The sequence below is a fragment of the Mycteria americana genome, chromosome 2 (genome assembly GCF_035582795.1).
Source record: "Mycteria americana isolate JAX WOST 10 ecotype Jacksonville Zoo and Gardens chromosome 2, USCA_MyAme_1.0, whole genome shotgun sequence".
NCBI classification, from domain to species: domain Eukaryota; kingdom Metazoa; phylum Chordata; class Aves; order Ciconiiformes; family Ciconiidae; genus Mycteria; species Mycteria americana.
In genome coordinates, this window is record NC_134366.1 from 53,898,167 (window position 1) to 53,915,055 (window position 16,889).

The 16,889-nt window shown below is 40.4% G+C and overlaps 1 protein-coding gene across 5 annotated transcripts in view; it reads left to right on the forward strand.

Annotated features, from left to right (window-relative positions):
- ELMO1 (engulfment and cell motility 1) overlaps positions 1-16,889 on the forward strand; it is a 312,440-nt gene that overhangs the window by 143,235 nt on the left and 152,316 nt on the right. For all 5 annotated transcript variants that reach the window (XM_075493469.1, XM_075493466.1, XM_075493468.1 and 2 more), the window contains 2 exons: positions 1,003-1,107; positions 16,204-16,312. In XM_075493469.1, coding sequence (XP_075349584.1) covers positions 1,003-1,107; positions 16,204-16,312 — 214 coding nt within the window. The remainder of the gene's footprint in view (positions 1-1,002; positions 1,108-16,203; positions 16,313-16,889) is intronic.

Here is a 16,889-nt window from a genome sequence, read left to right on the forward strand (position 1 = left end):
TTAAAGTCTCTGTCAGCTAGGTCTTGCAGAATAGAAATACCATCGCAAAGCGACTAGGGAAATCTTTCTATGTCAGAATAATGAGTGGAGCTGGAGACATTGCAAAGGCGATACTGATAAAAGAGCATAGCAGACAATAGGCATTTTTTGATGGAGATACTCTAGGATTTTTGTCTTTCTGAGCAGCTTCTGTGGTGTTTTTGAGCCTGTCCGTAGCCAGGCAAATGTTCATCTCTAAACTGTGAACTGCATGAAACTTATTCAAATGTACATTTAATTCCATCCAATCAAAAGATGGAGTAATGAATATTTTGAGCAAATGTAGTTTTTCATGTAGTGTGTGAAACTGAACTTTTGAAATTTGTAGGAGTGTGTGGAAGCTAACAAGTTTTGGTTATATTTGGTATGTTCATTCATCAATTTCATAGTTGAAGTTCATAGATTCAGAATGTAACAAAAAATTTACCTAAATTCTACAAGGTGAATCTGTTTAATTTCATACACTTTTGTCTGACGCCCTTTGTGTTCAGGAGTCCACAAGATCCAATAGACTTGATACAGCTTTTGAATCTAGTAGTTTTTTCTCCTTTTCGTGGTTTATTTGAAATCAGTCCATAGCAGTTGTATAAATAAGTGGGTTGGTGACTGTTTGCATATATATCTGCATTTGCATGTAAGTAGTACTTTTATTCTGTAGTACCACTGAGGAGTCTATCTGCCATGAAAGACTGGGACATCTGTGCTTCTAAAGCACTCAGTCTTTGGGAAACTCCATTCCATAGCTACAGAAGTGAATGACTGACCTGCCAACCTCATAGTGTTTGCATTTGGCTGTAAAGGTCTTTGAGGCATGGGGCATTTCCTTGTTAAGAGTTTTCTGCTCAGCAAAAAGAGCTTTGTTGCTGGAGTTTTTGGCACAGCATGCTAACATGGTGCACATCACTGGGGAGCTGATAGCTTTTGTAAAGATGCTAATTGAGTGATCTTGTTATCTTTTTACAGAATCATGTAAACCCAGCAATGGATTTTACGCAGACCCCTCCAGGAATGCTAGCCCTTGACAACATGCTGTACTTCGCTAAGCATCACCAGGATGCTTATATACGGGTAAGGCTTCTTCTCGTCTTTGAGATCCATGCGGTTGCCTGTTCATGCTGATTATGTCCTGTTTACAGTTGACTTTGAAGAGGAGGTTCAGAGTCCTGATATCATTAGCGACAAACTCTAGGAAAGCAAACCATGTAACACTAAAACATGACGTAAGTCTGTAAAAGCTTTGGGAGAAAGCTGTATAGCTGTCTGGTCTGTCATTGCTGAGTCAAATATTATAGATATTATTCCTTGCAAACGCTACTTTTTGCTTAGGCCTGCAAAGAGAAGGGAGATGAGCTTGTGCCTTTTTCAGATGCATGATAGATGTCCATAAGCTCAGAAATGAGTAATTGTGCAGAATTCTCTTCCCTGCTCTAAGTCTACCAAAAACTGTCAGGGTTTTCTGTGGAAAGAAGGCTTTGGTGAGCAAATGCCTTGATAAGTGACTGAGTTGGCAGTATCCTGAGAGTTAAGATGCTCCCACTGAAAGTACTGCTGTAGGTGAGGTAATGCTTGGAGAAAAATAGGTAAAAAGCATCATGATTCACTTGCACAACCCGTTCCTGCCCCCTGCCCACTCCACTTCCTACTTTTGTTATTTCAAGGGTAGTTAAAGCAAGTTATGTGTTGTGTCCTTACAAGAAGAGGCATACAGCTGAATAATACCTACCTCTGAATAGAACAGCTTTTCCTGACCTTTATTGAAGTTCAATATTTGCCAAGCATAAACCTAGCAAGCACAGATGGGAGTAGAGGATAGTCTAGAAAGTCAGTGTCTTGAGATAGTAGGGATGGTTTAACTCCCCAAGAAAAAGCGCGCATGCAGACCTGCTTAAAGAAGGTTGTGTGTAGCAAGGAGACAGTAGACACACCAATCATTTCTACTAAAAAGTGGAGTGAACTTTCAATATGAATTATTGTCTCATTTTTGCTCAAAATAGAATAGCGTCAAAGCTCTGATAGGTTTGTAAAAGGTGTGCTGCTATCCAGGCCAGGATGATCCATGAACATAATAGGAGACCACAAGATTGTCAGATCTGCTCTTTAAATAGATCTTTCTGCCTCAGTCTGAATCTAGCAATAGCTGTTAAAAGAAACTGTGGTAGCATGCAATACAGCAACATTTATCAACCCTATAAACCCCTGAAATTAAGGGTTATTTCACATACTGGGCAATGAGTATGTTTTCTTGATAAACTATGCTGAAATGTTTTTTTGTTTATAAAAAGAGAATGGGTTACTTTTTCTCATTAAAATTTGGTAAGATCTGGACGGTGCTACTTCATAGGCTTCTTTTGAAAATTCTGAATTCGGAGAATATTCTTAGTAGGGGTAGGTAGTGCTCCAAATGAGAGAGATGAAGAAGTCTGAAAGAATTTAAAGGGGACAGAAATTCTTGTTGAAATAGAGCTTCCATTGACATCTCTCAATTTTTTCTTATTTTTCATTTTGATGTTGCAAATGCTGTCTTAAAAATTGGGTTCAGTGTAGCATGTAATTAGCCAGTCTTTAGAAGGGACTTCGGTGCTGGCTCAGCTTTGTTTCTATAATACAGTATTTTTGCTGCTGCATTACTGAGAATTTTTGCTGTTATTTTTTTATTTTGCTGGTTTTATTCTTGTATGGTTCCTGTTAGGAGACTGTCTGGGTGCCTCATGTATTTCCTACCTGAGAAAGAGTACATGTACACTAGAAATGCCATACTGAGGCATGCTCAGATTAAATTGCTTGCCCAAAGCTGCTTTGGGAACTGTTAACACACCTTGGGAGTATGTTAGCCTACCCGTCTTTCCTGAGTAGTTCTACTTAGTGCTTATACTAGCATTGCTGGTGTGGTAGCTCACTTATCAGAGGTGGTCCACCTTGTCACGTTAACAGCATGCTGAATACCTCTGAGATGAACGGTGTTGTGCAACTCCTACAGTGTTGCTAGTCTTTGATCACAAAGGACACCTACTTTCTATCTTTTCATCTCCTTGACTTACTAGCTGGTGTACAGTAGTTTCCTGTGGGCCCTGACATGCCTGTTTCCGTCTCATTTTGAGTTCCTTATTCCACATCTAACATTACCTTTTCTTCATGGCCTTTGGCTCCCAAAGCTCCCACAACACCAGTTTGCTCTACTTGTACAGCCTGTTGACCTTGCTTATTTTTTCAGATATATTTCTACTCCTATATCCTAACAAAAATTCTCTCTGTGGTCAAGATTAAGTTTCCACAAGAAATTGTTAGCTATGCAAATAATACTTGCATACTGAACAACTTGTTTGACAGGAGCTCTTCTCTTTATTTCATTGTTGATACTAGGAAATGTTTTGGTTCCTAGGAGGAGAGATTATTTTCAACTTGGTCATCTGCAATACAGTTTGCCGTACCGTGGGTTAATTCCTAAGCCCCCAAATGAGATAATGTCTATGCTGTGCAATAATTAAAAATTGAGACTGGAAACCAGAGTTGGTTTGAAATGAACTTGGAAAAGATGAAGTTTCTCCTGACAGAATGTGGTGTATTAAGTAAAGACACTATCGGGAAACCATTATGGTTTCACTGAGTCTATTGGCAGTGCTGCATTTTAATGGGCAGCACGAATCACTGCAGTCTGACCTGCCACTTTCTTAGGATGCCCCAGCTGCATGGCCCTTAGTAAGGTATCTTCTTGTATTACTAAAAAAGATGGATAAGGGGAAGTTAGAAGACAGGCAATAAGTAATCTCTTCCCTTTTCATTCCTTGTTCTGCCTCTCGTAAGTGATTCTGCTTAGAAACAATTTGCGTAATAAATAGATTAGTTAGGTGGGAAGGATGTCTGAAACTGAAGTGCCCTTTTGAGGGGGTGGCAGCGGGGCTTCAAAGACCGGTACCAAACAAAAGTACTCATAGGAAGAGTAAATAGAATTGCAATGTATTGAAGAACATGGGTATGAAGGCAGCGGGAGCAGATGGGTAACTGCATCTTGAAAGCAGAAAGCATTTCAAGGTGAAAACATGGGTGTCACACGGTGAAGGAGGAAACAGAAATAACCAAACTTTTTTTCCCTGTTTGATTCTTTCTTACCTGCTTTCTCTCATTCACCTTTTTCCTTTCGGATACTTATTCCTGAAATTACAGTAATATGTTTTATTTACTTGCTGTCTTCCTTCAGATAAACACAGTGTTGTTTTTCTTTATTTAGACTTTGAGTTAATTGTTTTTGAATCTCGGTTTTTGTTTACTATACAATATGACTGTAGCCTCCAGAAGAAAGGTTGTTTGGTGGAGGAGAAAAAAAACCATGTTTTCTTTGATTGTGTGGTGTCCTTATCTATCGTTTGGATTTTTAGAAAAGTTTCCTATTGAATTAGTTTCCCGTTGAGTTAGCTTTTCTTTCTCTTTTTTATTAATTGTCTGGTGCTATCACTGACTGATATGCACTGCATTTTTTTCATGTTCCACTTCAATCGCTATTGTCAGAGGCTTTGCTTTTAAAAAGGTGGTGACATAGTATATGGAATGCATTGATGGAAGTAATGTTGAATCTCTGCAAGAAATGTTAAAAGCTTCCACAGGAAATAATTGGCATCTTCCCAAGCTACATAATTATAGGACAGTCAGAGTGTATAATTAAAGTTAGCAGTGAAGAAAATGATTGGAATAAAGCTTTGTGACAGATAATATTTTTTTTGTTTTGTTTTTTGTTCTTTTGGAGCAGATAAGTCCTCCCCTGTTCCAATTCGTTCCTTTCCAAAACTACTTCAGCTTCATGTTCTACTGATTTTAATAATAGAATTATAAGTTACCATTTAAAACAGACTTTATTCAGTGCAGACATCTTGAGATTTTTCTTACTGGTAACTTGTAGCAGTGTGCATTTGAAACTTGAGTGTAAAAAGGATCTGAGGAAAAACCTTTCCATGGAAATACTATTATGCCACCGTTGCTATTAGTATATCCATTTATTGGTGCTTTGTCATTGATTTGTTAGGGAATTTGTGGTGCGAGACTATTCAGATCCATTTTGTTTTCAAGATACAATGAGGAGAGAGGTATAAATATATGAAACTGAAATATTTGGTATGCATATGTGTTTGTCAGTGTGTATTCATTTGCCTGATTTTATTTTTTGTATGCATGCACTTCAGTGATTGCTAATATTGATGTAAAGTAATGCTATTTACTTAATTTGGTGTAAAGTGCAAGCTAAAGGAACCAAAATGGAGCACTCCTTTTCTTTGTAACCCAAAAAGAGAAATTCGATAGTTGTTGTCCTGTGTTTAAATGTGCCATGTTTGTGCCTGGGATGCTTCTACAGAAGCATTAGCTTTGCAGTTTTGAGAAGTTGACCCCTATAATGTGCAGTCAATGTTCATTCAGGTGTTCTTGATATCAGGCAGCAAAATCAAAGCTACTGCTTCGGTTGTGAGTGGGCTGCCATTCATCTTGGATCTTGGCTAATTTAACAGTGTTTCCAGGCAGAAAGAGCAGATGCCATTGGGTAAACTGAATTTACAGCAACTACGCCTTAGCTTCTAATGCACTACCATTGAAATATTCCTTTATTTTACAGTTTCCTCACAATCATCTAACTATAGTGATAACTCTCATCTGGGAGGGAGTGTAGGATTTTACTTAGAGGTTATTGTATTTCACAGTAAGTCAGCTGAGTCACAAAGAAGTCCTATATGACATTGTCTCTGGTTGGGGTCCACATTTCTCATTCTAATGAATTTGCTTTTGATGACTGACAAGTTGGTGACTTGTCTATATTTTTCTTCTGCGCTTATGACCAGCCATATTCTAGCAGGTCTCACTGCTGCTTTGGGGTGAGATTCTGCCTTGAGAAGACACATACTGTGTCTCCTCATTTTGTTTAAGCACAAGAGATTGGTGCTTCAGGCAGAATAAACTTCAGGCTTCACTGCAAATAAAATTAGCAGCTCTGGGTCTGAGTGTTGGCTATCCACCTATTTGGATTCTGCCCAGCTGGCTACCCAAGTTTATGCCCAATTCTTTGCCATTTATTAGATTAGTAGGTTCTTCATATGTGTAGGAAAAAATAAGTGTTCCTTGGAAAGAGGTCATTTTACTGTAGCCTGAAATTCAAGTCCCTCATCTCTAGAAGACAAGATTTATCCCTTTTCCCACTGGTTGTATCTATTTTATGCAAATATTTGTTAGATACTGAATGTCGAATTTTCAGTATAAAATATGCCACTAGGGTGGGAAACCAGTGTTGAAATCCATGCTGAAAAGTTGGGCTTATTAATCCCTTGGTATGTTTTATAATGGATCCATTGCTACTACATTTTTTTGAATGATGTGTAAGATATTTAGTGGTATGCTCCTAAATTTTCTGTTCTTGTATTTAAAACAAATTTTAAAAGTTATTAAAATGCTGCAAATCAAAACAATGTTTGGACTTTGGTTGAGCCAAAAGTTATTTTGATTACCTGAAAATTAAAAATTGAGCTGGTTTAGGGTCAGTAATAGAAAATCTCCTTTCCCCTGCGTCTGCTGAGCTGGCAAATCGGTTATTCACATAGTTGCGATGGAGAGACACTTCTTCCCCAGCAGCTACTTGAGTTGCTTTTAAATGGGGTTGAGGAGGGAGTTCTTTTCCTTTTGAAGCTTTAGAAGTCACAGTGGAGGAGCAGGTTCTGTTTGCGAGTGCTGGTGCTGCAGGCAGGAAGATTGCTGGCATCCTGCAGAGACCTTTCAGAACTTTAATGGGTTGAGTCACAGTCAGACTGTCTGCCATACACTTTCTAACCCATGCAGCTGTTGTATAGGAGGCTGCCTACACATCCTTCCGGCAATTCACAAAGTCTCCTCATGCCTACTCATTCTAGCCTGATCAGATATGAGTAGTCCAACATATAATTTCAGCATTTTCTGAAATAAAACTGAGCCAGATTTCTGCCATACCTTTTTTCCCCCCACGAGAAATGATAGGAAAAGGAATGTAATTTATTTCTGTTCTTCTAAAGGTAGGGAGAAAAATGAGCTTTGTTACATGGGTCTTCCTGGTGTGTCTTGTGAAGGAATGCAGTTTTCCACATAAGACCTAATTGCCTAAGCCAAGTGGTTCCCAGCCTGATAAGGTGTTCTTGTCTTCTCTTTTCTCTGCCAGTCTTTCCATTCTCTGCTCTTACCCTCCACTCAGATATCTAACTGTTTTCCTGCCTGCCTTTTGTTTTTTTCCCAAACATCACTCAATGTCTCTGCTTTCCATACTAACACACCAGGAAGTTGCATGGTTTTGCTCCGAGGGCCTCCATCACTGATGGCAGAATTGAGGTGGATCTCCTACAATAAAGACACAAAAGCCTGGAGTGGCTGGTTGCAGCATAATCTCAGAGTTAAGTTAGTACTGAGGGAGGAAGAGAATTGCAAGGGAGTCATGGCACCCTCTGCAGAGCCCTGTGTGGTATGCACTACAGGATACATATGACAGTGTTACAGTCCTGCATATGTTCAGATTACTTCTCACCATTCATAGCACACCTAAACTTTCCCACGTACATGGAAGCTGTTGGCTAAACGAGGTCCTGATCCAGAGGGCCCAGAAGTTGTTGTAAGTCTAGCTGTTGTCTTCAGAAGGTTTTCAATCATACCATGAGTTGCAGCAGTAGCACAGAAAGATTTGGCTGGTTTTTGTGGAGCCACGATCCCTCCACCTACAAAGCTGAGATCTGTATATGTGGGGAGGGAAGACGACTAGCTGTGGAGCCTCACAGGTTTTCCCATTTACTCCGAGCTGGGAGCTTTTGTGATGCTAATCTAGCTGCCAGTCTCATTGATGTGCAATAAAGGTTGATGCTTTTCTAAGATATCCGTACCACAATAGTGTTAGGGCACTAGTAGGGTCTGTTTCACATTATGAAAGAAAAGAAAATTAAAAAACTTGCTATATTCTGCAGGTACTGCAGTTTTCTACCCTCCTCCTCTGCCACAGGTGAGCAAGGAGAGGATTGCAGGGAAGGCATTGCCACCTTACGTTTGTGTGGGGCATGGAGGGAGAAGGAAGGCTGGTAGTTTTCAAACTGGACGGGGTCAACACCAAATCACTCCCCCTGGCCTGTGCCTGTGGGAAGTGAAGAGCACATCCTGGTGCTGCTTCTGGAGATGACATGTCAGCTAGGCCTTCTCATCTTGGGTCTTACCACCATGCTTTACAGTGATTTGGTTGGTTCTGCATGGAGTTGGCAAAGAAAGGAGGGAGATACATAATATTTCAAGACAAACCACTGTGTATTTAGCTTTTGATAGAAAATAAAGACAATACAATCATGCTTCATGCTAAGGTGTTTGTGTGAGAAACAAAATTTATTGCTAGGTGAGCCACTGCAGAACCATCCAAATTTAGCTTGTGATATTTTGGCACTAGATTTGTTTTAAAAGGGGGGAAAAAAACCACACCATAATTTTTCCAGAAGAAAACCAACTATTGGCTATTTTAAGCCATCTTTGTTAGAAGTGTTTTATGGCTGCAGAGTCAAACACTGGCTGTAATATTAGCACGACAATTTGAATTCACCCCGTTACCTATATGTTGTTATATAATGACGTAATCAGATGCTTTTCTTTCCCTCCTGCCCTGTATGACTGTGTCACTGTCTCCTGGCTGCTTTGTCATAGTGGGCTCTGTGCCTTCTGTTAGCAGTTCTCCCTGGGAGCAGCAGGTTACAGTGCACTTCTCACATGATATGCTGGTTTATCCCCCAGGTGCTTATTCATAGTTGTGCACGACAAAGCACATTATCAGACTCTTGAAGTCTAATCCTTAGCATCGTCCTATAACTAGATGTCTCTCAAATAAGGCACAGCTTTGCGTCTGTGTTTCTGGTGTCAGCAACTCCTTTCTTTTTCAGTATCTGTAGTAGGTCTCAGCTCTTCGCTCAAATCTCAGCTTAAATTGCAATTCTAGTGCCTTCCTGAGGAAGGCAGACATAACTGTTGCTTTATTTTAGTTTTGCCATGAGGAATTTCTGTAATGCCTCAGGAATGTGAAGGAAGGCTGAAATAAGGGAGAGAGAAAGCATGGGAAATTGAAAATAAAATAATGAAGATAAAAAGACAGGTTAGAGGGGACAGTGCTGAGTGAAGGATCTTGGATGAACACTGATGCTGAAGTTGAGGCAAATGACAAGCTGCCTTAGGAAGAAAGCAAAATTGGTGAAGAGGATGAATGGACACTGAGTCTGTCTGCAGTAGAGCCCCTTATCCTTCTCAGGAAGCACATCCTTAGGACTTGCTTCCTAGAGTTACTTAAAGCATCTAAATGAAAAGGAAATGGTGAAGCCTACCATAGGTGATAAGGAGGCTTAGGAAAAGTAAAAGCAGTACCAAGAAAAGGAAGAGCATCCCTGCAATTTTTGGGTATTAAAATGCTGCCTGACTTTTCATTTTGGATCTAAGGAGGTTTTTACCATCTTTACTAACCAGCTCTCTGAACCTCTTGATATTAACCTACAGCCGACTGCTAGAAAACTTGGTATCTATTAACGCAGGATCATTTTAGATAGTACTACAAAATAGGCTACAAAAGATAGTACTACAAAATGGGGAAATGCTCCTTTTTAATAGTGCAGCAATGCTCGTTGAACTGCCTGCTGTGGGATTTATTATAAGTATTGATGCAGCTATAGTGGGTCTTGCCTTTCACTTCTGTATTTACTTCCTAATCATAATGAATCTCTATTTCCAAGCTCTGAGGTTGGTTCAGGAATCTGAGAATTACATCTGCAGTTGCTGTGGGCAGTATACTTTGAGCCAATTTGATCTTTAATGTGAGGGATTAAGGGGTTGGCTAAGTCGATATTCCTTCCCAGTGAAGGAGGAATATTTGTCTGGTGGTTTCATCCTCCTGGATTTTGATGAGGAAGCTTTTAAATATACCTGTCTTCAAAACTTTGCCTTTTGTCAGTCATTAACTCTTAGTTGCAGGTATAAGCTTCATCATTGAAGCTGATGCAGATTTTTAAGCCCATGGTAGTCAAATGTGGAAAATTCTTAATTTAGTCCACTGCGTCCCTGAGGGTCTGTTTTGTGCTCCTGAGGTAGTGATGGACTTGATGAATAATTCAATAGAAGATCATAAAGGAACACTGCTGTAAAGTTAGAAAATCTTTTGATTTTGTTTTTGTCTTGGGGGGTGGGGGTGGTGTTTTGTTTTGTTTTTTCTACTGGAGATTTTGCATTACTCTCCTGTGATCTTGGCATGACGCTTGGATTTATTTTGTTATTGTCCATGCCATTGGTAGATATCTTGTAAAGGCAGGTGAGCCTTTTTTGGGTGATGCTGAGCACCACTGACTGTAACACAGGGGAAGTACAAAAGATCTTGCAGTTAAAAACAACAACCTAACATATTCTCTAAGGAGGAATATTCTTTCCTGTATCTCTCTAAATGCTTTGTTGGACAATTGGAGGTTGGAGAGCTGCCTTCCACTTCTTGAAAAGACTTTTGGCTTCAGAGGAAACAAGGTGCTTCGGGCAATTCATACGGCTAAATCCCAGAAGAAATTCAGCTCTCACCAGTTGCTGACTAACGCTGCCTGAAATGTCTACCTTGGGAAACATGATCAAGCCTTCATTTCTCTTTCTGAACACTCATTGGTTTTGTTCGCTAATTGGGAAATCTTTCTCTTCCATTTACACCATGAATCTGTAAATAAGAGAATATATATAGTAGAAAGAGAAAAGGAGAAACATATATGGTAGGTAACTTAAAAACAGTAAAAACTGTACAGATCTGTATTCTGCTACAAATACTGTCAAATTCCCATGCCTTAATAGGCTACAGAGTTTCATCTGTAGAAATGTCAAGAAAATGGATAACACTGTTTTCCTAATTTCACCTCCTGGCATTTTTAAAAACATTTGTAAACCTCTTCCTTTCTCCTCTTCCGCTAGTCAATTAATCTCATTCTTCTTGTAATATAATTTTATTCTCATTCTATGCTTCTCTCACTCACTTTCTCTTTTTTCCCTCCCTTTTTCTGAGCTGCAGTTGTGGGGGTTTTTTGGTTGTTTTTTTTTTTTTTTTCTTTGTTTTTAAGAACAATCTACTTTTTGAAAAATAAACTCTCTCCTGTCTTGCTTGTTAATGTCTTTTCATCACTCAGACTTTTCCTGGCCTGCCCTCTCTTGGTAATTTTCTTTCCCTTTTTGTTTTCTTTTTCTTGAGATATTTGTCTGGATTTTTTTTCTTTTCCCTAAAGAAAAAAAAGATGTTGTTATTGTTACACATCATGGTGGTTTTCTGCTTTGCCTCATGGTAATGGGCAGTATTGATCAAAGGAACAGAGGAAGAGAAGAGGATCTGCAGCATTTAGTACTCCTGTACTGTGAGCTGGTTTTGGTTTTTGTCTGTATAACACCTAGTGTATTAGAAGCCACGTTTCCACGTTGGACCTTCCCAGTTGTGTAGCTCTGCAAGGACTGAAGAAAGGAAAAACTGGCAGAAGTAGGTTCCTAATACCAAAGTAAAGAGCAGCCAACCAGACCAGAGTCGAGTTAGGACTGAAGGAAGATGGAATATGAGCTGGCAGTGTGCCCAGGTGGCCAAGAAGGCCAATGGCATCCTGGCTTGTATTAGAAATAGTGTGGCCAGCAGGACTAGGGAAGCAATCATCCCTTTGTACTTGGCACTGGTGAGATCGCACCTTGAATACTGGGTTCAGTTTTGGGCCCCTCGCTACAAGAAAGGCATTGAGGTGCTGGAGCGTGTCCAGAGAAGGGCAAGGAAGCTGGCGAAGGGTCTAGAGCAGAAGTCTTCTGAGAGGAGCGGCTGAGGGAACTGGGGTTGTTTAGCCTGCAGAAAAGGAGGCTGAGGGGAGACCTTATCGCTCTCTACAACTACCTGAAAGGAGGCTGTAGAGAGGTGGGCGTTGGTCTCTTCTGCCAGGTAACAAGCGATAGGACGAGAGGGAATGGCCTCAAGTTGCGCCAGGGGAGGTTTAGATTGGATATTAGAAAAAATTTCTTCACTGAAAGGGTTATCAAGCATTGGAAGAGGCTGCTCAGGGAAGTGGTTGAGTCACCATCCCTGGAGGTATTTAAAGGATGTGTAGATGTGTCACTTAGGGACATGGTGTAGTGGTGGTCTTGGTAGTGTTAGGTTTACGGTTGAACTCAATGGTCTTCAGGGTCTTTTCCAATCTAAATGATTCTATGATTCTATGGTGCCAGGAGTTCTCCTGCAATGTCCATGGTTTCTGCCTGTAAATATTGGTTTCCCCCAAGCAAAATTTAACCACTGTACCTGCTGATTGTGAAATGTCTTGTGGATCTGCAACTTGCTGTGGATTTGTGAGGGGGAGGAGGAAGATAATAGGGTGCAGCCACTTCATGAGCATTAATGATAGACCTCCATTTGAATGAAAGTTGTGTGGGCTTCATGACTTCCTCACTGCTTTCCTTTCCTTGGTAAAATAACTGTTGTGATAGAAACGTGAATCAAGCCAGCAGTATGTTCTGTAGACATACAGAAGTATTTTCAGACTAGAGCTGTGTGTTATGTTTCTTTCCCTGCTATTGTTTTCACCAGTTTGTGAAGTAAACATGTCCATTCCCTGCTTATTTCTCCTCCATAACCAGAGTGATAAAGGAAATAACATTAAAATCATGCCCTTATCAGCTATATTTATAGCATTTTACTTTGGAACAGGATATGAGTCGCGAAGTCGTGAAAAGAGTATTACAAATATAATAATGAATGTTGTAAATCTGTTGCCAAGATTAGGAATGATTTCTCTTTGGGTGTTTATAAGAACCTCTTTTTTTTTTTTTTCTTTCACTTTTTACCATTGCTGTTTCTTACTGAAGATCCATATCTGTCAAATTTGCCTACAGATATTTAGATGTAGTAAAGGGCCTTCCATCTTCCTTTCTTACAGAAATGTAACATGTCAGCTCTGCCTTATTTTGCACAGCAAATGCTAAAAGATGATGCTTGCAGAGAGTGTGTCTGAGGATCGTTTCAAGGCTGCTTTACATATTGATTACTCGAATTGCCATTTAATTTGCTCTATAGCAATACACAGTGCTTTAACTATTTCTCTGGCATTCTTATTGATTGCTGTAATTCTGCCTTACATTATAAGCATATATGGTGTCACCATTAAATATTTATGTGCTCATGAAATGTTAATGTGTCGGGCTAATGTGAAACCCAACAAAATGCATTTGCCAGAAGCGAGCAGGAATGCTGATCCGGGTGCTTCCCTTCCCCTCCCCCTTACCCTTTCATTTTGCCTCTCCATTGATTTTATTACCAGTGTTTCTCTGCTGTATCTAAATCTGTGTCAAAGCAGCCCCCTGCTCCGGTATGCAGATTTTATGTTTTATTATGTGACAGGTAAAACACAGTAATAATAAAACAAGAGAAGTGATCTCAGGGAGGTGTTGAGACACAGCTTTACATTGTGCTTGTGCTACTCTATCATTGCTCCTGCATTTGGTTATGGAAATGTAGCACTGTCCTCCATGAAAGAGACTGAAGCAGGATGACTCATCCAGAATGCAAAGTCATATTCACATGTTCCTTGAACAGTGGCTGCAGCAACATAAAACAAAAATTGCAGGGGTGTTTCTTTGATTTGGTACAGCTGGTATCCAGAGGTGACATGGAACAATTAGATGTAATTTAAACCAGATCTTTTAGAAGGAAAAGTAACTCCTCTTGGCAGACTGGTGAACATGATTCTGACACCATCCTGTTGGAAAAGCCCAGTAAAAATTTGTGGGGGTCAAATACTTATTGTATTCCTAATGACTTCCTAAGCTTCTGTGGGCAGTCTAGGTGATTTAAAAAAAACACCACCACTGGAAAACAAAAGAAAGTGATCATACACTCTCATCACACAGAGAGCAACCATCCTTTTACATCCCTGGGTGATGAGTTGGGAATGGAGTATCAGGTAGAGGCTGCCCTTTGTACAGTAGGACTAAAATAGATGCTTGGTGAAGAGGCTTTGGCATGCTACGTGAAGCATGTAACGTTCCTACTTCTGGGTTTTCACTCTTTTCCCACTTTTACCTTTAACTGCTTCACAGGGAAGGCTTCTGCATATAAGAGAGCATGAAACAGTCACAGCTAAGATCTGAGGAGGGAGGGAAAGGTTTTGCTGGCATCCAGCATTGCATCGATCCTCTCCTCCACTGCATTGTTTTGAGTGAAGTTCCAGCCTTGGAGCCTTTTGTAAACCTTTCTTTGCTGCCAAAATTGAAAGATTTAAAACAAACAAACAAACAAAAATCCAAACCAAAAACACAACCAAAAAAAAGCCAAAGAAACAAAAAACATGATGAAGATGGGAGCTAAGAAGATGGGAGGAATGCAAAGCAGAGAGCAATATCTAAACACCTGTTTGTGAAGAAAATTTAGAGCGCCTCTCTGGTGCTTGGCAAAATCTCTTACCTTTGAAATTAATTTTCTTCCTCTGTCCCTCATCCCCAGGCTATGCAGCAGCTGTTTAGAGTGTGTTTTGGGTGTTGTTGTTGTTGTGGTTTTTTTTTTTTTTTTTTAAAGCTGGTGGCAAAGTTTGTTACTGCAAAGACAATTCTTACTGCAAATCTGTTTTGACCATTTCTTTTTTTTTCCCAGCCCCTATTTTGCTCTCTTTTCAGGCTCACAGCTTCAATGAAATCGATAGTATTTTTATAAACAATTTTTTAATCTACATTGAAGTAATGTATCTAATATGGCAGAGCTTAATTGGTATAAAAATGTCCAAGGAATTCTTTTCTCCCATTTATTTTGCAGTGTCACTCAACAGGGAATATAAAGGCTCTCCTTGAGTCATTTTTGCAGCATTCATAGGCTTGAAGCTAGAGTGATTAGGCCAAGTGCAAGGTCCTGCACTTGGGCCACAGCAACCCCATGCAACGCTACAGGCTTGGGGAAGAGTGGCTGGAAAGCTGCCTGGCAGAGAAGGACCTGGGGGTGTTTGTTGACAGCTGCCTGCATACGAGCCAGCAGTGTGCCCAGGTGGCCAAGAAAGCCAATGGCATCCTGGCTTGTATCAAAAATAGCGTGGCCAGCAGGACTAGGGAAGTGATTGTGCCCCTGTACTCAGCACTGGTGAGGCCGCACCTCGAATACTGTGTTCAGTTTTGGGCCCCTCGCTACAAGAGGGATATTGAGGTGCTGGAGCGTGTGCAGAGAAGGGCAACCAAGCTGGTGAAGGGTCTGGAGCAGAAGTCTTATGAGGAGCGGCTGAGGGAGCTGGGACTGTTTAGCCTGGAGAAAAGGAGGCTGAGGGGAGACCTTATCGCTCTCTACAACTACCTGAAAGGAGGTTGTAGAGAGGTGGGGGTTGGTCTCTTCTCCCAGGTAACAAGTGATAGGACAAGAGGAAATGGCCTCAAGTTGTGCCAGGGGAGGTTTAGACTGGATATTAGGAAATTTTTCTTCACCGAGAGGGTTATCAAGCATTGGAACAGGCTGCCCAGGGAAGTGGTTGAGTCGCCATCCCTGGAGGTATTTAAAGGACGTTTGGATGAGGTGCTTAGAGACATGGTGTAGTGGTGGTTTTGGCAGTGTTAGGTTTATGGTTGGACTCGATGATCTTAAAGGTCTTTTCCAACCTATATGATTCTGTGATTCTGTGATCCCTGAAATGTTATGCACACAAGTGCAAGTTTTTTCTGTAATAGAGAAAATACGCACATTTTCTTCCTTTGTGGACTTCAGTTTGATTTTTGACACTTGGACCTTTTTTGGAGCCTGAATCCAAAATGCTAATTTTGGTCCCTCTTTTTTTTTTATAGTTCCTTCTAGGTGTGTTCACGTCTATAAATCATTATATCTTTTAACTGACAAATTTGAAATGAAACTATTTCTTTCTCTTTGGCTTCTACTGCAGTTTGTCCAAGCCAGGAGTAGTGCAGAACAGCAACAGTGCATAGGAATGGCAAAGCTGCCCAGCTGGTCATGGAGCAGGACTGCTGACTGCCTCAGACATAGGTCATTTAGCTGGGGGGAGGGCTAAGGTTTATGAAAAACAGAGCCTCCACGTACAGTTTCCGAAATTCAGCCTAGTATATCTTGTAAATGTTGGATGTGGAGGACAGTACTTCAACTCATGGGTTCTTCAAACTGATTATTTTCCATTTTGATTCCTCCTTCAGATTGTCCTGGAGAACAGCAGTCGAGAAGACAAGCATGAGTGCCCGTTTGGCCGAAGTAGCATTGAGCTGACAAAGATGCTGTGCGAAATACTGAAAGTAGGAGAGCTACGTAAGTTGACCTGTTTGACCTCTAAGAACCATAGAGTGAGTTCAGTGATACCTAAAGTCTATTTTAATGCAAGAATTTTCTTCCGAGAATCATTTCTCAGTATGGTTACATATTGTACACTGTGCCAGATTTGCCTAGTTTTCTGTGTCTCTTACTCATTTGTGGACATGTCAGGGATGAGGATGGAGTAGAGGAAATGGGCACCCGGCCTTTGAATCTCTTCTATATGAAACAGGGCAGTTGCAGCATTTCCAGAGGGGTCAGTTAATTTCCTCGCGTGATTTGGTGTAGTAGACTTCATGGTCTTACCATTCCACGGGCTTGTCCACAGGTTGGTTTTATATGAGTATCATAGTCATTCTTTGTTGGATTGCTCATCTAAACTGACACATCCCGTTTTCTCTTAGATATCTAAAGCTCTATCTAAATGCCAGATGATATATGTATCATTTACTTTAACAGTGTGATATGAAATATTGTATTTTAATACAGAGTAAACAAGCTGTCTTTGGCTTCGATTACAGTCTCTTGACAAATTGTTAGATACTATCAAACAGAAGAGCATGTCTGTATCTTC